This window comes from Pteropus medius, unplaced genomic scaffold, assembly GCF_902729225.1.
Source record: "Pteropus medius unplaced genomic scaffold, Ma_sr-lr_union100, whole genome shotgun sequence".
Lineage (NCBI taxonomy): Eukaryota > Metazoa > Chordata > Mammalia > Chiroptera > Pteropodidae > Pteropus > Pteropus medius.
In genome coordinates this window covers 19,421,326-19,438,414 of record NW_024354502.1, presented here as the reverse complement: position 1 = coordinate 19,438,414, position 17,089 = coordinate 19,421,326, and the positions used below count along the sequence as shown (strand labels likewise).

Genomic DNA, 17,089 nt, shown 5'->3' with positions numbered 1-17,089 from the left:
CCCCACCTCTAAATTACTTCCATTTTTCAGATTATATGGCCACTCTAGGTGGGTATTCTAATCCATTTACTGCCGTGTATATGCCCCCAGACATGGGTGCTGTAACAGTGTCAACAAATGTAGAATGTCTTGTACTTTCCAAGAGCTTTTGTGTACATAACCTTATTTGAGCTTGCCAGTAGCTCTATGAGCTAAATAAGGTAGCTGTGTTTAGCGCATTCTTAAAAGTGGATGCTAAGACCCAGAATGACAAAGCAGCTTTCCCAAGGAATAAACTAGTTATCAATGTAACCAGGACTAGAATCCAGGTGTGATGGTTAATTTTATATGTTAATCTGACTGGTCCATGAAGTACTCAGATATTTGGTCAAACATTATTCTGAGTGTGTCTATGAGGCTGTTTCCAGATGAGATTAACGTTTGAATCAGTAAACTGAGTAGAGCAGATTGTTCTCCCTGGTGTGGGTGGGCCTCATCCAATCAGTTGAATGCCTAAATTAAAACAAAAAGGCCGAATAAGGAGAAACTCGCACTACTCAACTATCTTCAAGCTAGGACACCCACTTTTTTTCCTGCCGTCAGACTAAAACTGAAATATCAGCTCTTCCCAAATCTTGAGCCTGCCAGCATTTGGACTGGAACTATATCATTGGTCTTCCTAAGTTTCCAGCTTACCCACTACAGATCTTGGGACTTGTCAGCCTCTATAATTGCATGAACCCACTCCTCATAATAAATCTCTCTTTATATGTACATACACATATACACACATATAAAAAAATAGTCCCCCCTTATCTATGGAGGCTATGTTCCAAGACCTGCCATGGATGCCTGAAACAGCAGATAGTACCAAACCCTACATATACCAAATAAAGTTTAATTTATAAATTAGGCACAGTAAAAGATTAACAGCAACTAATAATAAAATGAAACAATTATAACTATATGCTGTAATAAAATTATGTGAATGTAGTCTCTCTCTCAAATTTCTTATTGTACTGTACTTGCTCTTTTCTTTGTAATGTGATAATGAAATGCCTACGTGATGAGATGAAGTGAGGTGAATGATGTAGACATTGTTATGTAACATCAGGCCACTACTGACCTTCCAACAATATATGTGAAGGAGGGTTATCTGTTTCAGGTGTTCCTGGATCATTGAGCCATAACGATGTCAATGGCAGACGATGTTGATGATTGGAGAAATTTAATATTTTCAGACTGTGGTTTTCCACAGGTAACTGAAACCTCAGAAAGCGAAGTCACAGATAAGAGAGGGCAGCACTGTGTGTGTGCGTGTGTGTGTGTGCAAGTGCACATATCTTCAATGGTTCTCTTCCTCTGGAGAATCCCAATGCACCTGGCCTTTTAATTTGATCGGTGCTCTCTCCCTGACACCTTTTCCATGGCACAGATACCTGTGTAGCAAATTAGAGGCAATTCTATTTGAGAATCAGCTCTAAGTAATTTCTCAAGCTGGTCTTAAGTTGGTCAGAAAAAATGCCAGGACTGGGATAAGGCACCAGAACAAAATCAGTGGGAGAGCTCTAGAAGAAAGGCTTCCCAAAAGATGTCTTTTGATGTCATCTCCCACAAGATTTCTCCTAGCTCCAAGGCTTGCTCACTGCCCAGTGCCCTTGATAAAAGTCCCCATTTATGTCCCTGTCTCGTTCTGGATGTCCTCCAAAGAAAAAGGTGGGGTAAGAGCTGAGGCAACATTTCTCAGCCATTCCAAGCTGAGGAATTAGAATCACATGAAGGGCTTTAGTAAGTCTTGTATATGTCCATCTCGATCAGATTTCTTCTCTGCCCTGTTAAAAATGCAATTAAAAAAACCCCCAAATGCCTCGAAACTCTAAGAGTTTGGAAGGTGTAGTAAATGGTCCTTCTAGCACTAGCAGAGAGTGATGGGATTAACAGAAAGGCAGTCTTGAGCTTTTCATCAACTTTGTGTCCGTAGGTTGTATAACAACTTCCTAATTATTCTCCCTCTTTAAAATTGCAGGCCTCCTCTTGGTTCAGTTTTCAGTCTGACAAGCAAAAATGGTTGAATATTGAAGGTGCTAACAAGGGTCAAAGTTGGAACAATTGAATCACAAACTATAGTATTGTATCATAACTCAAAGAATGACATAAATATTCATAAATCCACATTGACATAAACAAATAACTGAATACATACATAAATGGGGGAGAAGCAACTTTTTCTTACAGAATCTAATTAATAAGTGATTTAGGAAATAAGAAATCACCACTAGCATATCACAGTAATAACTCCCCCATGCAAGATCCATTTAAGGATATTGAGCAAAAGTTTAAGCAGAATCAGGTATTTGCATTCTCTTAAAGTATCTCCATTCAAGTAGCTTATAATTATAAAGAGAAAAATAGTTTACAGTGGAAAATTCCAGCAGGCATCACTTAGTCAAGTGATCAAGGTCAGCATCACCAGTAACAGATAGGCATCATGTAGTACTTGATATGAACTTGATATGATGCACCGAGGACAATATTGCTCTGTGCTATCTTCCCAAATAACATACAACCTCAATCTAACCATGAAAAAACACCAGGCAACCACAAATTGAGGGATGGTCTATAAAATAACTGACAAGTACTATCCTAAAGAGACAAAAGAAGACAGGAATGACCGTAGATTGCAGAAAACTATGGAGATATGGCAACTAAACACGATCTGAGATCCTGGAGTAGGTTCTGTAATAGAAAAAAGACATTAGTAGAAAAACTAGTGAAAAGAAACCCAAGTAAGTCCTATACTTTATCAATAGTATTGTACCAAGGTTCATTTCTTAGTTTTGATATGTGTTCCATTGCTGTATAAGATGTTATAAATGGGAACTACTTTTCCAATTTTTTCTAAGTCTACAATTATCCAAAAGAATTAACTGTTGAAATAAAACAGCTAAATAGCAGCAATTTCATATAGTCCAACTTAATATATGTCAGACAAGAAGTAGACAAAACTGAAATGCTAAAGCTACACTAATACCACATTATAACATGTTGCGAGCGTACTTGTTTTGGGTCAACTTTGCATCAAGATCAGAGCCTGCAATATACATTCAACTCAAATATAATATGCTATTCAAATGATTTGATTTGCAAGTTCTAAGAAGATGTCTCAGATTCCAACTAGGACTGGGAAGAACACAGCAATGAGTGGCACATTCTCACTGGCCACATCATTACAAGGGACTAAGCATCCCCACTTCTGAAGATCTGCCATGGTAAGGAACTAGGCAAGTTAGAATGGTCCAGAATCCCAACACAGAAGCTGCAGAATGGCAAGGCCCCTCCCCGGCAGTTGTGTTGTACTTGGTGGTATGAAGTATCCAAGGAAAGATGCTTGTGCTGGAAGTGGTGCCAAGTAAGTACAGTGCCCCTTACCACGAATGTTAAAGTGACCCAGACTCTAGGTCAATAGTGAAGCTTGGCACCATGGAAGATATTCTCATGACAAGAATCTGAGAGCAAACACTCATCTCCAAAAGTATACCTAATATACCAAGCAGCATTTACAGCTCCTAGCTCTACTGATGACTAGCAAGTGTTCCTCTTCACAGGTGGATTAACTTTATGCAGCTTAAGTACCAATATGTTTATCGCATTTAAGGTTATCACTTAATGGTCTGAGCTAATTAAGTTCCAGAGGTGAACAATTTATTCAATAGGTCAGGCTTCTTTTAATTTGCCACAGCAGCCTCATTGCTTGTAATTAATCAATCACTGGTGTTCCCTTTAACTTAATGCCACTTAACAAGTTTTTGCTGAGAGCCAGAGCTGTATTTCAATCTCAAATCATCAAAATGTACAAGAATGTTTAAAAATTAAAACGTATTGGTTTCTTAGACTGGGCAGGCTCTTGAATTACTTCAATGAACAGATACCTGGCCTCATTTTGTATACTCTGAACTGATTCATATATCAAAGATACATTCCTACAGTTCTAAATTTGAATGGGGCCCTTAGAGCAGCCGTCCCCAACCTCTTTAGCACCAGGGACCAGTGCTTCTGTGAGAATCTAATGCCTGATGACTGAGGAGGAGCTGAGGCGGTGATGCTAGTGCTGAGGAGCAGCTGCAAATACAGATGAAGCTTCGCCCACTGCCTGCTGCTCACTTCCTGCTGTGTAGCCTGGTTCCTAACAGGCCACGGACCAGTACTGGTCTGCTACCCGGGGGCTGGAGACCCTTGCTTTAGAGGAATTCAGACACTAAGTCCTTTGACAGTACCAGAGTTAGAGAATGGTTTAACAAATGCAATCAACCAATTATATATACCAAAGGAAATTCTTTATTGTAAACAAGATATAAAGTACAACAAAAGAAATATTGTGCAAATTGTAAATCACAAGGATTTCTTATTAAAAGAAAACTTTGCTTTCCAAGGGTCCAAGTTTTGATGTCGAAAATCTAGACCCAATATAGAGAAAAATGTTAAATGGGAAGATATAGGGACATTTTTCACTATATATTTTAAACAATTTACTTTTGTTTTACCACTGTGTTTATCATCCACTATACAACAGAATATAACAGAAATACTGTTAACAAAAGTGAATGTTCTAGTAATTTTTCTACCCACCTAGTTCCACATCCCCTCAAAAAAAGCACTCCTATAAATTAACAGGACAATATTTGTCCACTTGTGAATAACAGTCATTAACTTTCTAATTCAATAAAGCACATTATATCCTCATAACATAAGGGTACTTTACTGACGACATAAGCCATCTTTTTCAAGGAGTTATCTAAAATTCTTGATATCCCTTCTTACAATATATACTTTTATTTTTGAATTTTTTTTCTAAACAAAGTGCAGTATATCTTAGTCTACAGAAAACACATTGGAATACAATTTTCAACTCTACACAAGAAACTGCAGGCAAACTAAAGGTCGAAGCATAATAAAATGCCTAGATATAGTCATTTGTTAAACTTTCAAAACAAAAATGCAAAAAAAATTGTAGCTACACTTCAAAGCAATTAAATTATTGAGGATTCCAAGTCTTTGGGGCCTCTTTTAGCAATATACAGCTACTCAATTCCAAATGTCAGCAATAGTGTAAAAGATCTAGATATATTTTAACAACTACATTCACGAAGTTGACTGGAAAGACTAGGAATAGTAAACAAGATAACTCTAGGAAAAGATGACAATATTTGCAATAAAAAATCGATTTTATGTCTCCATCTCTGTACCGTAATGGTGATTTCCAGTCTCTATCCTCTTGAAACCAGTGCTTTAGAAGAATCACATTGAAAAGTTGGTCTCAAGTATAAATGACAAAAGTAACAAATTGTGCACACAAATTCAAAATCTGTGCTACCTGTGTTGACTTCATCTGAAACCTTCAAAAAACATTTAAAGGAATAAAAGCTTTCGCATCTCTCTTATGTGATAAGAAATGAACCCTGCCACTCTGTGAACTGCCTGTGACCAAGCACTTATCATCTGACTCAGTCTGGGCCTTCTCCCCAAGCTGTGGGGCTTCTGCTTTCAGCCCACACTGGAGGGCCACAGGCTTGCAGTGGAAGCTTTCTTATATCACCACTGGCTCCCAGCTGTGACCAAAGTTAGTTCTGATTCTTCATCTTCCGATCTGTCACTGCGTGGGAGCAGTGGTTGGAGGTAGGGCAATGTCGTTCAGCTTGCTCACTTCCATCTGCCAGTTTGGTAGCTTCTTGGCTGACAGATGACGTCGGGCATGCTTGGTCAAATGGTCACTTCTCATGAACCGCCGGTCACACATGGGACAGGCGAATTTCTTCTCACCTGTGTGGGTTCGTCGGTGTCTAGACAGTTCATCAGAACGGGCAAACCTCCTTTCGCAACCTTTCCAACTACAGCTAAAAGGCTTTTCTCCTGAAACAAAAATGCAGATTATCATGACTACACAGTTATTAAAACCCTGTAAGTTACATATTTAATCATATCTAAAGCTATACATTTATTGATATATATTTTAAAATAACAGCTATTAATAAAATGTCAAGTGAGCGCTATACTATGTACCACTATTTTTAACTGTTACTGTCATGTTTATAAAAATTTTCCCCTTATGAAAACAAAATACTTTAATGAAATCTTTTAGAGGAGCCAGTACAAGTAAATATCACCCACTAAACTAGCAAGTAAGGCAAGTTCTTCCTTACTATGCCTGGTTTATATTTGTGATCACTACCAAAAGATCATCTGAATTTCTAAGATATAAATAAGATATTGTTGGTACCTGTATGCGTTCTCATGTGAGCCTTCAGATGAGAACTTTTAAAGTACGTCTTTCCACATCCTGGGTGGCTACAGATGTGACTTCTTATCCTCGATGAGTCAATCTGAGGAGTGACTTTTGCTGCTGAAGGGGAAAACCCTGGAGCAGGAGCAATGGGAGAGAGTCTGGTGCCATTTGGGCTCACCACTGGAGGCTTTGGGTTCTGGACAACCGGCTGGGGTACGACAAACATGACGGCACCTTTGGGCACCTGAGTGCCCATGAACACAACAGGTGGGCAGACAGCTGGTGGCTGACTGGGTGGAGTGCTGGGAACAACTGTTGTCACAACGGGGTTGTTTGCAGGGAGGGGAACCATCTGACAGATGACCGGCATAGATGGCACTGCCCCTGCTGATACTGCAGGTGGAGAGACCAACACCGACTTTTGTTGTGGGGATGTGGGGGCTGGCTGAGATCTACAGATGACTGTCTCTGAGGAAGGCACAGAAAAGTCATAAAGTGCAGCACTTGCTTTCTCGTCAATGTCTGCCACTGTGTTTCTCTCACATTTGGATCTGTTTGGTGACACAGCTGCACAAGGTATGTTTTTTCTAGCAGCCTCAACATTTAGGTGGGTTTTCCTTCGAAAAGAATTGTCCTGACAGCTGAGGATGCTGGCTGCTTTCACTGGGCAAGATCGGTGGTTACACAGCTGAGCATCAGCTGTATGACGGATCACACTTGTTGCCTGAGCCTTGGGGAATTTGGGGGCAGGTACTGGGTTCTTATCTTCTTCTTTGATAGCTGCAGCAAAGTGAGGCTTGGAAGCATCTGAGAATGATTTGAAGTATCCAGTAGATGGCGCTGGTGCCATCATATTTGACACTTGAGAGGGTTCAAAGTCAGAAGGACTATAAGGTGGAGTCAAACACTACAAAGAGAAATATACAGGTAACGGGGTGAGAAATTTATAGTTAATAATGTAAATTATAAGAAATTATATCATTTACATTCATATTAAAAACAACAATACTTACAAATGCTGGGATCGTATGAAAATCAGGTGTACACGGAAGCAGATTCTCTTCCTCTGACATGTCAGATACTGGAGTAACAGGTCTGTTTTCAATATATTTCTTAAAATCGGACTTCCAACTGCAGCTCATTGACATAAGTGCTTCTACAGCTTCAAAATCACTTTTCTCTGCAGTTTTGTTCCAAGAATACATACTCTCTTTTGATCTTTCAGAAATCATTTCCATTCTTTCCTCCTATAGAAACAAAAGATTGGTTATATAAGCATATTTTTGTCATCCAAACAAGATGCGGAGCAATGCAATTTTTTCTTATTTACTATTTACACAACTTCCAGATTAAAATCTGAAAATACAATTTCTCTCACTCCTACTCTGATGGTAATGGTAATAAAATCTTCCTCATTCTTCCTCCCACACTTAGGCTTGAACACTGACATCCTTGTGAGGCAGAGAAGAGCACCTTATCATCATTAAGGGGACCAATGCCGAAAGTATCAATGTATTTGTTATCCAAAAAAGAGAAGCATTTGGCTTGGAAGAAAAAATTTTATATTATTTCCAGAGTTGCCACCTGTCTGGGGTCAGACAAAATAACTAGGAGAAGGCTGTGAAAAAATTACCTTGTTTCGATACTACAGGTCTGGCATGAGGTCTTTTGGGGGAAGTTCCTAACATTAAAAAAAAAAAAAAAGGCCAAAACTTTCTTTAAAATGGAGTATAGTAGACAGAACTCTGGCCTGTTGATATGGATCTGAACTTTAAAAAGTAACTTTGCATTGTGGGATAAAATTAATAGGATATGGAATCTTGAGAGTCTTTTCAAATAAGTACATTACGTTATTTGTAATCTAAAATTTTTTTAATTTGATTAGCAAAGATAGTGAAATATATTTAAAAACTCCAAAGCTTGATTTTAGTTAAGTTTCAACTTCATGTTTGTGTTCCCTTTCTGTGGATCTATTTAACACACTGGTTTGCTATTTATAACTATGCCCAGCTAATGCAATACCGATAAATGGATAATCAGAAAATTTAATATTCTACTCGGAATTTGCAAAAATCCTGACCGTAAAGAGTCTGCAAGTCAAGGGAATTATCTTAATTTTTAAAAGAACTTGATAACAAAAATAACAGCACATACTTTGTGTTTGTATGTACAGTTCCCCCTAGCAAGTGTTTAACGTTTCATATAGAAGTTCCTTAGGCTGCACTTAAAAAAATTGTACTACCCATCATCTCTTCCATTTTCTATAAATGTGATCCTATTTTTATCAAAGTAGAGATTGTGTAAAAGTAGCGAAAAACATTCTTTACGTTGCAAGGTATTATCCTCGATGCTTGTTTTAAAAAATGTGTAAACTCTTCATGTTGAAATGCTTAGAAAACGAGCCATTGCTCTTGAAATATCGCTAACAATGCAATTGCATAATCGCGCGCGCCTTTATGTAAGCTGCAACGGACAGCGCATGTATGTGTAAAAGCCTCAAGATGCCAATGAAAAGCAAGGAAAAAGAAGACAGGCAGAAGGGAAGGGAGTGTGAGCTGAGAAGAGAAACGGGGAGGGCAGGAAAGGGAGTGGGGCTGAAGGCAGGAAAGGGAAGCGCGGGCGGAGGCGCGGGCGGCAGACAAGGGGCGGAGGCGGACGGCGGGGGAGATCCTCGCTGGCGGGGACAGACGGATGGGGCCGCCCTAACCTCAATGAGGATCACGGGTGAGTCACTGGGAACATTCCTCGCCGCTCGCACGTCCCTGCATCCCTGCCCGCGCCATTGGCTAGCCGGCCCGGCGGCCCGGGCCCGGATTGGCTGGGCCACCAAGAGCGGGGGCGGGAAGAAGGAGGGGGCGAGGCATGTGAACAAAGCGTGATCAGCCGCTGCTCCGGGCCGCGCAGGAAACGTGAACTGGGAATTGCCGCGCCGTCACCTTTCACCTACTTCCTGAGCTCTCGGGCCCCCGCCTTCCCGCCGGCCCGGGGGAGGGGCCGCGGGCGCCGCCGCCAACCGCCCGGCAGTGCGCGCCCGAGCCCGCAGGGAGGGGCGGGGCCGCGGACGACCGGCTCCGGGAGCGCCCGCCCCTCCCATCTCCCGGCGAGCCGCTGTTCCCTTAGGAACCGACAGCGGGGCCGGGCCCCGCTCCCGCCCCTGGCGGAGGCCGGGGCTGGGTCACTCGGGGACGAGAAGCTCCCTCCGCGCGCCTGCTCCCGGCCCACACCCGGCCTCCGCCTCAGCTGCTGGAGGAGGAGTCGGGTCCCCGCGGAAACTCGGCCCCCGCCCTCCTCCCCGCTGAAGCCCCCGGGGATCTGGCTAAGTCCGCGGCGCTTCCCGCCCACGCTGCCCGCGGGACCTCAGACCACCCGGTCTCTGCTCGCAGACACGGCGCCCCCTCTCCAGGGGCCCGGCAGCTCCAGCCCCCGCCCGCCACGCGTCTCCATGGGTTCCCAGACGTGCAGCCCCCACAAGTCCCGACTCCAGACGCGCGGCTCCCGCCTAGACACGCGGCCCCCGCGTCTCGCGGCCGCCCACCTTCGCCCCGCCCGGCGGCTGGGTCCCGCTTTCCACCCTTCCATCCCTGAGGCGGCTCCTCACCCCCTCCAGGGGGTCCTCGGAAGGCGGCCACCTGTCCCCGCCGGGGATGGGGAGTCCCCCGCTGACGTCTGGGTGTCCACTCCTCGTCTCCCCCTCGGCGGTCTGCGGCCCGCGTGCCATTCCCCCGCGTCCACGCAGGGCTCTCCTTCCCCCAGCCCCCGGCTATTTGCTAAGCAGCCCGGGTCCTGCAAGCCTCCATTCAGACCCCTGAAGGGTGGCCTTCTCTCAAAGTGGACACCGCCCCCCCCAAGTGCACGCGCCAGGCAGCGGCCCAGGGCCCCATCTCTCCTTGGTGCCAGGTGCAGGGGAACCTCATGCCCCCCACCCCATACCTTTCCTATCCTCACTGCCGGAACAGCAGCCCCTCCAGACTCCTTCCGCCCCTCCAGTCATCCTCCCCCTTGCTTGCCTCAAGTCTCCCTGCGCAGCTGCCCCTTCCCCTCATTACACCTTGAGCAAGACCCCGCTCCCTTGTCTCCCGATCCCAGGCCGCCTCTCCTGACCTCTCGCGACGCATGCCCTCACCAATGCCCAGTCTGCAAGCAGGAAGCCCCCCTCCTCCCCTACGACTCCGCTGCGGCCCGGGTCCTCAGTCGCTGCGGATGTCAGAGGCTCAGGGTTCGCAGCCCCGCTGGCCCCTCAGACGTGGCGAGGCAGGGAAGAACAGGGGCATCCCCAGGTGACTTACCGCAGCCTGCTGGAGAGAAGCGCCGAAGTTGAGCATGGTTGGCTGCCTGGCCGCCGGAGGCGAGCTGACTGGCTGCTAGGCTGCTAGGCTGCTTGGCTGCTTAGGCACAGACGGGAACCCAGAGACACTCGACGCCGCTACCGCCGCCGCCGCCGCCGCCGCGCTCCGCGCCGTCTGCCCCCTCCCCATTCAGGTAGCCGCTCCGCCTGCCGCGCGCCGCGGGCGGGGGTGGGGGCGGAGCCTGCTGCCAACCAATCAGCAACAAAGGTGTGTGAGGCACCGGCCAATGGGGTCGCGGGGCCACGCGTGATCAGCGGCTGCCCGGCAGCGTGAAGCTTGTGTCAGTAGAGCGTGTACACAATCACCGGCAGCGTGTTCTCTCGGCCCTGCCCGAGGGAACTCCCGCTGCCACCTTACCTGACTCAGTGACAAACACCCATCCTTCGCCCACCCCCCCACCTGTCGTGCTCCTCTCTGGCCTAGGGGGCAGTGCCGTGGGCGGGGGCCGAGCCCGGAGGCGCGGCAGCCGCGACGCTCCCAGGCACTGCGGCGAGCCGGACCCACGTGGGAGGTGGGGAGGGATGCCGGCTCTCCTGCGTCGCCTAGGCGCGGGGTCTCATCTCTGCCATCCGCGGGGTGGGCGGGACGCCGGGAAGCTGGGCAGGGGAGGCGATGGCCTCCAGCTAAGGGGTCCAAGCTAAGAGATTTGCATGTGGAAGCGCCATCCCCTTGTGCGTCTGGCTAGAAAGTAGAGCCTGCTGACTGACTGAACTGCATTTCTCGAGCATTTGCTGGGTTTTGCCTCGCTGAGCCGTGGGGATCACGGGGGCGGGGAGCGAAGGGAACCCTGTCACTGAGCCGACACCTGCTACTGCGCCCCCTGCCCACGCCCTAGCCATTGGCGCGGGCTCGCCCTCCCCATCTGAGTCGCTGTCAGCAGTGCCCGCCCCTGCCCGCCCCGCCCATCCTTCCTCCCGGACAGCCAAGAGAATGGTGTAGGGGACTGCAGGAAGCCCGAAAATTGGACCAGCAGGGTGTTGGGGAGCCGTAGACCCGAGGTTCTACCCTTTATGAGGCCGACGCTCTGTTGAAGATTCGAGTTTTGAGCTCGATGTAGTTAAAGTTGCAGTGTACAAGCTGTTTCAAAGGTAGTCCCCCACCCCCACCCCGGGCCTCCGGAAGCGCCCCGCCTGGAAACCGTGGGGATGAAGTGGGGAGGAGTCTCTCAGGGTCGCCAGGGACCCGCCGGGGCAAGCTTGGAGCTTTCTCCGCCACGCCTGGAGGTGGAGTTGCTGCTGGGATGTCCACTAGGTCAAAAACAGCGCTCCTCCAAAGCACCACTCGCCCTCCACTCCCCCACGACGCCCACCTCTGACCCCTGGGCTGGTCCAAGGCGAGCGGGGCTTCCTGATTAGGAGTGCTTGGCTCTGGTTTGGCTCCTTAATTACCTCCTTTTAGCCGTTTGATGCCGTTCACAGCAGCGGTTGGAGAGTGGGGCAGTGATAACGGGCTTACAGCAAACCGGAGATTTTATCGCCTTTGGACAGGCTGAACGCGTGGCAAAGATCACTGCCTCTCCCGCGAGCTGTCTCACCTCCCCTGTGTAACTGAAAGGCTAATGTAAGCGTCTTTCTTTCCCAATAAACCCAGAATGAGCATAGAAAGGGAACTAATTATTTTAGAAACTGCCAAATTTATAGTTTCTTCTGGTATATCTAAGGCCCAAGCTAGCCAGCAGTAGTAAAAATAATGATATGATTGACAGGACTAGAGACGCCCACGGTGGGAGGGGAAGAGGCTGAATGGCCTCCTGTCACTGCCTCTCTTGAATCTGCTGGAGGGAAGCCAGCTCAGCAGCCCAGGCAGCTCTTCCTGTCTCCCCTCCGCCCCAATGCCCCCCTCCTTCTGTCGGCAGGGTGTCCCTCCCTGCAGGCTTCCTTCCGCCTGGGCTGTCCCATCCTGTTGATCTGAGCCTAAGGAGCTGGAGCAGCTGGCCCTGGGCACCTGCTGCAGCAGAGGAAGCTCCTGTCTGTGCTCAGCCGGTAGGTCAGCTTGCCTTCCTGTCAGGGAGCCACCCACCCCCACCCCCACCCCTGACCCCGCTACGGGTGGCCACAGCCAGCTCTCCAGGTCTGAACCTTGTCCCTTCCTCAGGAATGTGGGGCTGCTGGCATGGTGCCCCAGCACACTGAGAAGCAGGGAGCATTCATGGCTTGTGGGAGTGATTCAGAACAGGAAAGAAAAGAGAAAAGGGGTAGGAGGAACAGTGTGGTGGTGGCACAATTCCTAGAGATTCAGAGAAAGATGTTCCCCAGGCACCTCAGATTCAACATAACCAAAACTAAGATCGTTGGTTCTGCTCCTTGTATGGGCTCATTGTTAATCATCTACCCTTCACCTTCTCCCTCAAAGCCCTGGATCCAATTGGTCCCCAGGTCCCAGCCGTTTTGCTTCAGAAATGTCTCTCTTCACTTTCTATTTTTATCCCTCCAATGTTGCTCTAAGTCAGTCTGACATCAGCTCTCCCTTGGATTAAACAATCTGTAATCTCCCAACTCAACCTCCATCCCCACCCTAGCTGGTTTTCAGGACCCAATCTCTCCACACTACATCCTTAGTGGCTTTTCGAAAGTCATGGTCCAATCGTGACACTCCCTACTTAGAAATGATCCTTTGCTCCTGTTGCCTAGGAGACAAAAGGCCATTTCATTCGGAGCTATGCAGTCTGCTCCACCCTCCTAATCTCATCTCCCATCCAGATCTACCCTTGCCCACAGCCAAAGCAAATGACTTGCTGTTTCTCAAATATATGGTACATTTTCATGTCTCTAAGCCATGTTCTCATTCAATACACCATGTTTTTCATTTATCTACTCCATTCAACAAATATTTGTTGAGCACCTACTATGTGTTCTAGGCACTGGAACAACAGCAATAAACAAGACAGGCCAGGTCCCTGCTCTCTAAAAGCTTGGATGGGAAGACAAAGACAACTAGAAACCACACACGCGTGTGAACACACACACACACACACACACACACACACACACACCTTATTTATTTATTTATTATTTACGAAGGTGAGTAAATTAACTCTAATGTATAGAATTGTAATAGGGTGATGTGACTGTGAGAAGAGAAGAGAAGCTTGCTTCAAGGAGGAGACTTTTAAGCTAAAAATCTAATGAGAGGATAAGCAAATCCAGGGAGACTGCACCTGAGTAGAGGGATTAGCAATAGCAGAGTCCTACATTAGGAAGGAGCTTATCCTGTGTGCTGCAGTGTGGCCTAAGGCGTAGAGGGTGCTGGGGAAAGTGGGAGGGGACAGAGTTAGAAAGTGAAGCAGAAGGAGCCAGAGGCCATGTATGAAATCTGGATTGTCTTTAAAGTGCACAAGGAGGCCATAGTGCTTGGGAAGAACCTACATTTTTATCCTATAAGATCTCCTTTGCCACCCTGTTGAAGCTTTCCTTGATAAGTCTAAGATGAATTCATTACTCTCTTCTGCTTCCATAGCAATTCGTCCACACCTCGACAATGAAAGCAGAGCATGTATCACAACTTAGTGCAAGAAGTATTTGTAATACTAAATCCTGCCCCTGCTCCACCCATATCTGAGCCCCTTCAAGATGGTGGCCATGTCATAATGACCTTTCTGGTCCAATGTTAGTTCCATATTAGGCACTCAAGATTTTTTAAATGAAGAAAATAAAATTAGAAGTTGTCTCTGAAGACCCACTGGGATTACAGACAAAATGTGAACAAACGCCTAGGCAGAAGTCTGGTTCCTTCCATACCCTTCCCTTAGCTTGTATCATTGCAGGGCCATGCATGGAAATCTGTCATCTTGAGCATGAGTAAAAGAAAGTCCTTGGTCGAAGTAAGGAATGCCTCAGACAGATGCCAACCTTTCCTGCTGATGGTGCTGATTTCTCCTTGGGTCAGAATAAAGAAGGAAGTGGGGGTAGAAGCTTATATGTAAAGTTCCCTCAGTTCAGTTATGGATATTAAAACACATTATACCCATGAATCTTCTTCTTTTTGCTCCTTCCAGTTAATGAGTATCATCACTATTCAGTCCTTGCCCTACCATATGCCAAGCACTGGCTGAACACTGAAGAAAACCATAAAAAAGACATAGCTCCTGTTAAAGGAGCTTCCAGTATAGTGGGAGAAGTAAACAAGTGAGCCAGACATTATTACTATAGAGTATGATAAGTGCTAGGAAAGGAGGTTGCGCAGAGTGTCCTGGGGTGGGGGAGGGGTGGGGGAGGCTATGAGGAGGTCAGGGAAAGCTTCCCCGAGTTGATTTCTAAGCTGGAGGAGCAGAGGGGTGGAGGTGGAGAGTGGAGAGAACTTTGGAGATTCCGGATGCTTTGAACTGCCTGGATTACAGAATTGTGAGGTAGGATGAGCAGCTCAGGGTGTTAAGGGAAGCAGCCCAGAGCATAAAGGGCCTTTGTGTGCCATGCTAAGGAATGGAGATGTGGAACTTTAATCTGGAGGACAGTGGAAACTTCCTGACAGGTTTTAGCCAGGAGTGATGGCAGAGAAAGCCCATTCTGGCCCAGTGTAGAGAATGGACCAGAGGCGGTGAGGGTCTAACACCAGTGAGAAGGCTTTTGTAGTAATGTAGGTAGCAAAGATGATGCTACCCTAAACTAAGGAATGTAAATGGTGGCAGACATGGAAAGAATGGACTCGTGGCCCCCAGAACCAGCCGGATTTGGGAACTGCGTGTGGGCACGAGGAAGAGGGAAATGTGGAGGAGGACTGCTGGGTTTTTGGCCTGATTCGCTGTGTGAAACAGGACAAAAACAAGACCCCACTGCCCAAGGAAGGGACCACAGGGAGGCAGTAGGTTTTTGTGGAGAGGAAGAAAATGCCAAATTTGATTTAGGACACCTAAAGATGGGATTACCTATGGGACATCCAAATAGAAATACCCGGAGGCAGTTGGAATTTCAGATTTGGAGTCCAGGAAAGAAAGATCTGGAATGGAGATTAAAATTTAGGAGTCATTAGCGTGTAGGTGACAGTTGAAGCTAGAGGGGTGAATAAAATCCCCCAGGAAGAGTAAAGAACAAAAAATAAGAAAACTGAGGGTGGGAACCACAGGCACAGGAAAAAAGAGACTGAGAAGAAACAGCCACATGGTGAAATATTGGCAAAGGGTGACAGCGAGGAATTCCTTCAAATACGCTGCACATACCTTCTTGGCCTAATGCTACAAAAAGTGGAGATGAGGGGAAAGTGAGGGCTGGCTCAGAAAGTGAAAGCGTCGACTTAGGAAAAAAATTATGCCCTCTGACTGGTGAATATTATCAGTTATTTTCATTATACTAATTACCATGGTTTTTAAGCTAATTCAAAAAAAAATTTTTTTTTAATCTTGAACTCTTTATGTTAAGTAGATTGTTTCTCAAGATGGCCACAACAACCCCTCTCATTCCACATAATCTTTTCCAATGTGACTTTGCCATTTCCGCTTCTAGAGGTAAAGTCTGTTTTCCCAACCCTAGCTTCAGGGCTGGCCCTGGGACTCGCTTTGACCAATAGAATCCTTCCTGGTGCTGACTACTGAATAATGAGAGGACATTTGAAAGGAGAATGGCCACGTGGAGGAGACCATGGCACCTCAATAAACAGCCAGGACCGAGACTCCAGATGCAGGGCCACCTGGGACCCTTGGCCAAGCAGGCCCAACTGACACAGCCTGGAGCTGAGATGAACTCTGCTTGAATTCCTGACCCACAGAATCATGAGCAATAAAAAGAAGAGCAACTCAGGTGGCATTTCCTGCCTTCAGTTCACCCGATAATCCCCTCTCCCCACTTCTGTCTTCAGGGGTGTCCCTGGGTTTTGGGGTGGTTCACTATGCTGCAAGAGATAACTGAAACTGTGTTCGTGTATTTATTTCAGCTCTGGAGTGACAGTCACAGTTTACAAAATATTCATTTTATAAGAATACTTAAAAAAGAAAGAAAGAAAGAAGGATCTAAAACAGCTCGGAGAAAGCCCCAGGAAAGAGAACTAGAAAAACTGATAAAGTAGAAGAAGAAGAAAAATTAAAGTAAAAAAAAAATTTTTTTTAACTTGGAGAAGTGGGAAGCATGTACATCTGGAAGAAACATCCCCCTTGTCCTCCCCACCTCCCACCCCACAAGAACTCTGAGTGCTCTGGGGTGGAAAGAAATGTGTAATACGAAGGAAGGGAGTTCACCTTGATCCAGCGTCTGCTTGTTGCCTGGTTTACTAAGAACAGGGAGGACCTAATTTGACCCACTATATAAAGTTCATGGTAATTGTCGCACTTTACATGAGGATTTTTTTTTTTTTTTTTGGTAAAGAATTAAATTTTTCCACTCTCCATTCTGTTTTTTATTTCCCCAACAGGTGAAGTAGTTAAGTGGTTAAGTGACTTGGCAAGGTTCCAATGAGCAGTAAAATCTAGTTTTTTAACATTTGATTCTTACGAAATGAAAACAGCCTTATTGCTTTTTTTAAACAAAAGTAGTATATACCAATAATCAAAAATTTTAAA

At 46.2% G+C, this 17,089-nt stretch overlaps 1 protein-coding gene and 1 long non-coding RNA gene across 2 annotated transcripts; one reads left to right on the top strand and one right to left on the bottom strand.

Moving 5' to 3' along the window:
* Positions 1 to 4,296: 4,296 nt before the first annotated feature.
* KLF10 (KLF transcription factor 10) lies at positions 4,297 to 10,726 on the bottom strand. The gene is made up of 4 exons (XM_039853553.1): positions 10,546 to 10,726; positions 7,273 to 7,506; positions 6,254 to 7,166; positions 4,297 to 5,886 (listed from the first exon to the last, which is right to left on the bottom strand). Exons 1-4 carry the CDS (start codon positions 10,579 to 10,581, stop codon positions 5,627 to 5,629), a joined length of 1,443 nt encoding a protein of 480 aa, XP_039709487.1. The 5' UTR covers positions 10,582 to 10,726; the 3' UTR covers positions 4,297 to 5,626.
* Positions 10,727 to 10,812: 86 nt separating this feature from the next.
* Positions 10,813 to 16,858, top strand: LOC120595442 (uncharacterized). Its single transcript, XR_005650826.1, has 3 exons — positions 10,813 to 12,587; positions 16,068 to 16,334; positions 16,468 to 16,858. It is a non-coding gene; the product is annotated as an uncharacterized LOC120595442 (long non-coding RNA).
* The last annotated feature ends 231 nt before the right edge of the window (positions 16,859 to 17,089 follow it).

What these genes read in the sequence shown, in the direction of transcription:
- KLF10 (XM_039853553.1), bottom strand. Translation starts at nt 10,581, where the DNA reads ATGCTCAACTTCGGCGCTTCTCTCCAGCAGGCTGCG. An exon ending in CTTCTCTCCAGCAGGCTGCG is followed by an intron (nt 7,507 to 10,545) that starts GTAAGTCACCTG and finishes TTGTTTCTATAG; the next exon opens with GAGGAAAGAATGGAAATGAT. An exon ending in TCACATGAGAACGCATACAG is followed by an intron (nt 5,887 to 6,253) that starts GTACCAACAATA and finishes TTTTTGTTTCAG; the next exon opens with GAGAAAAGCCTTTTAGCTGT.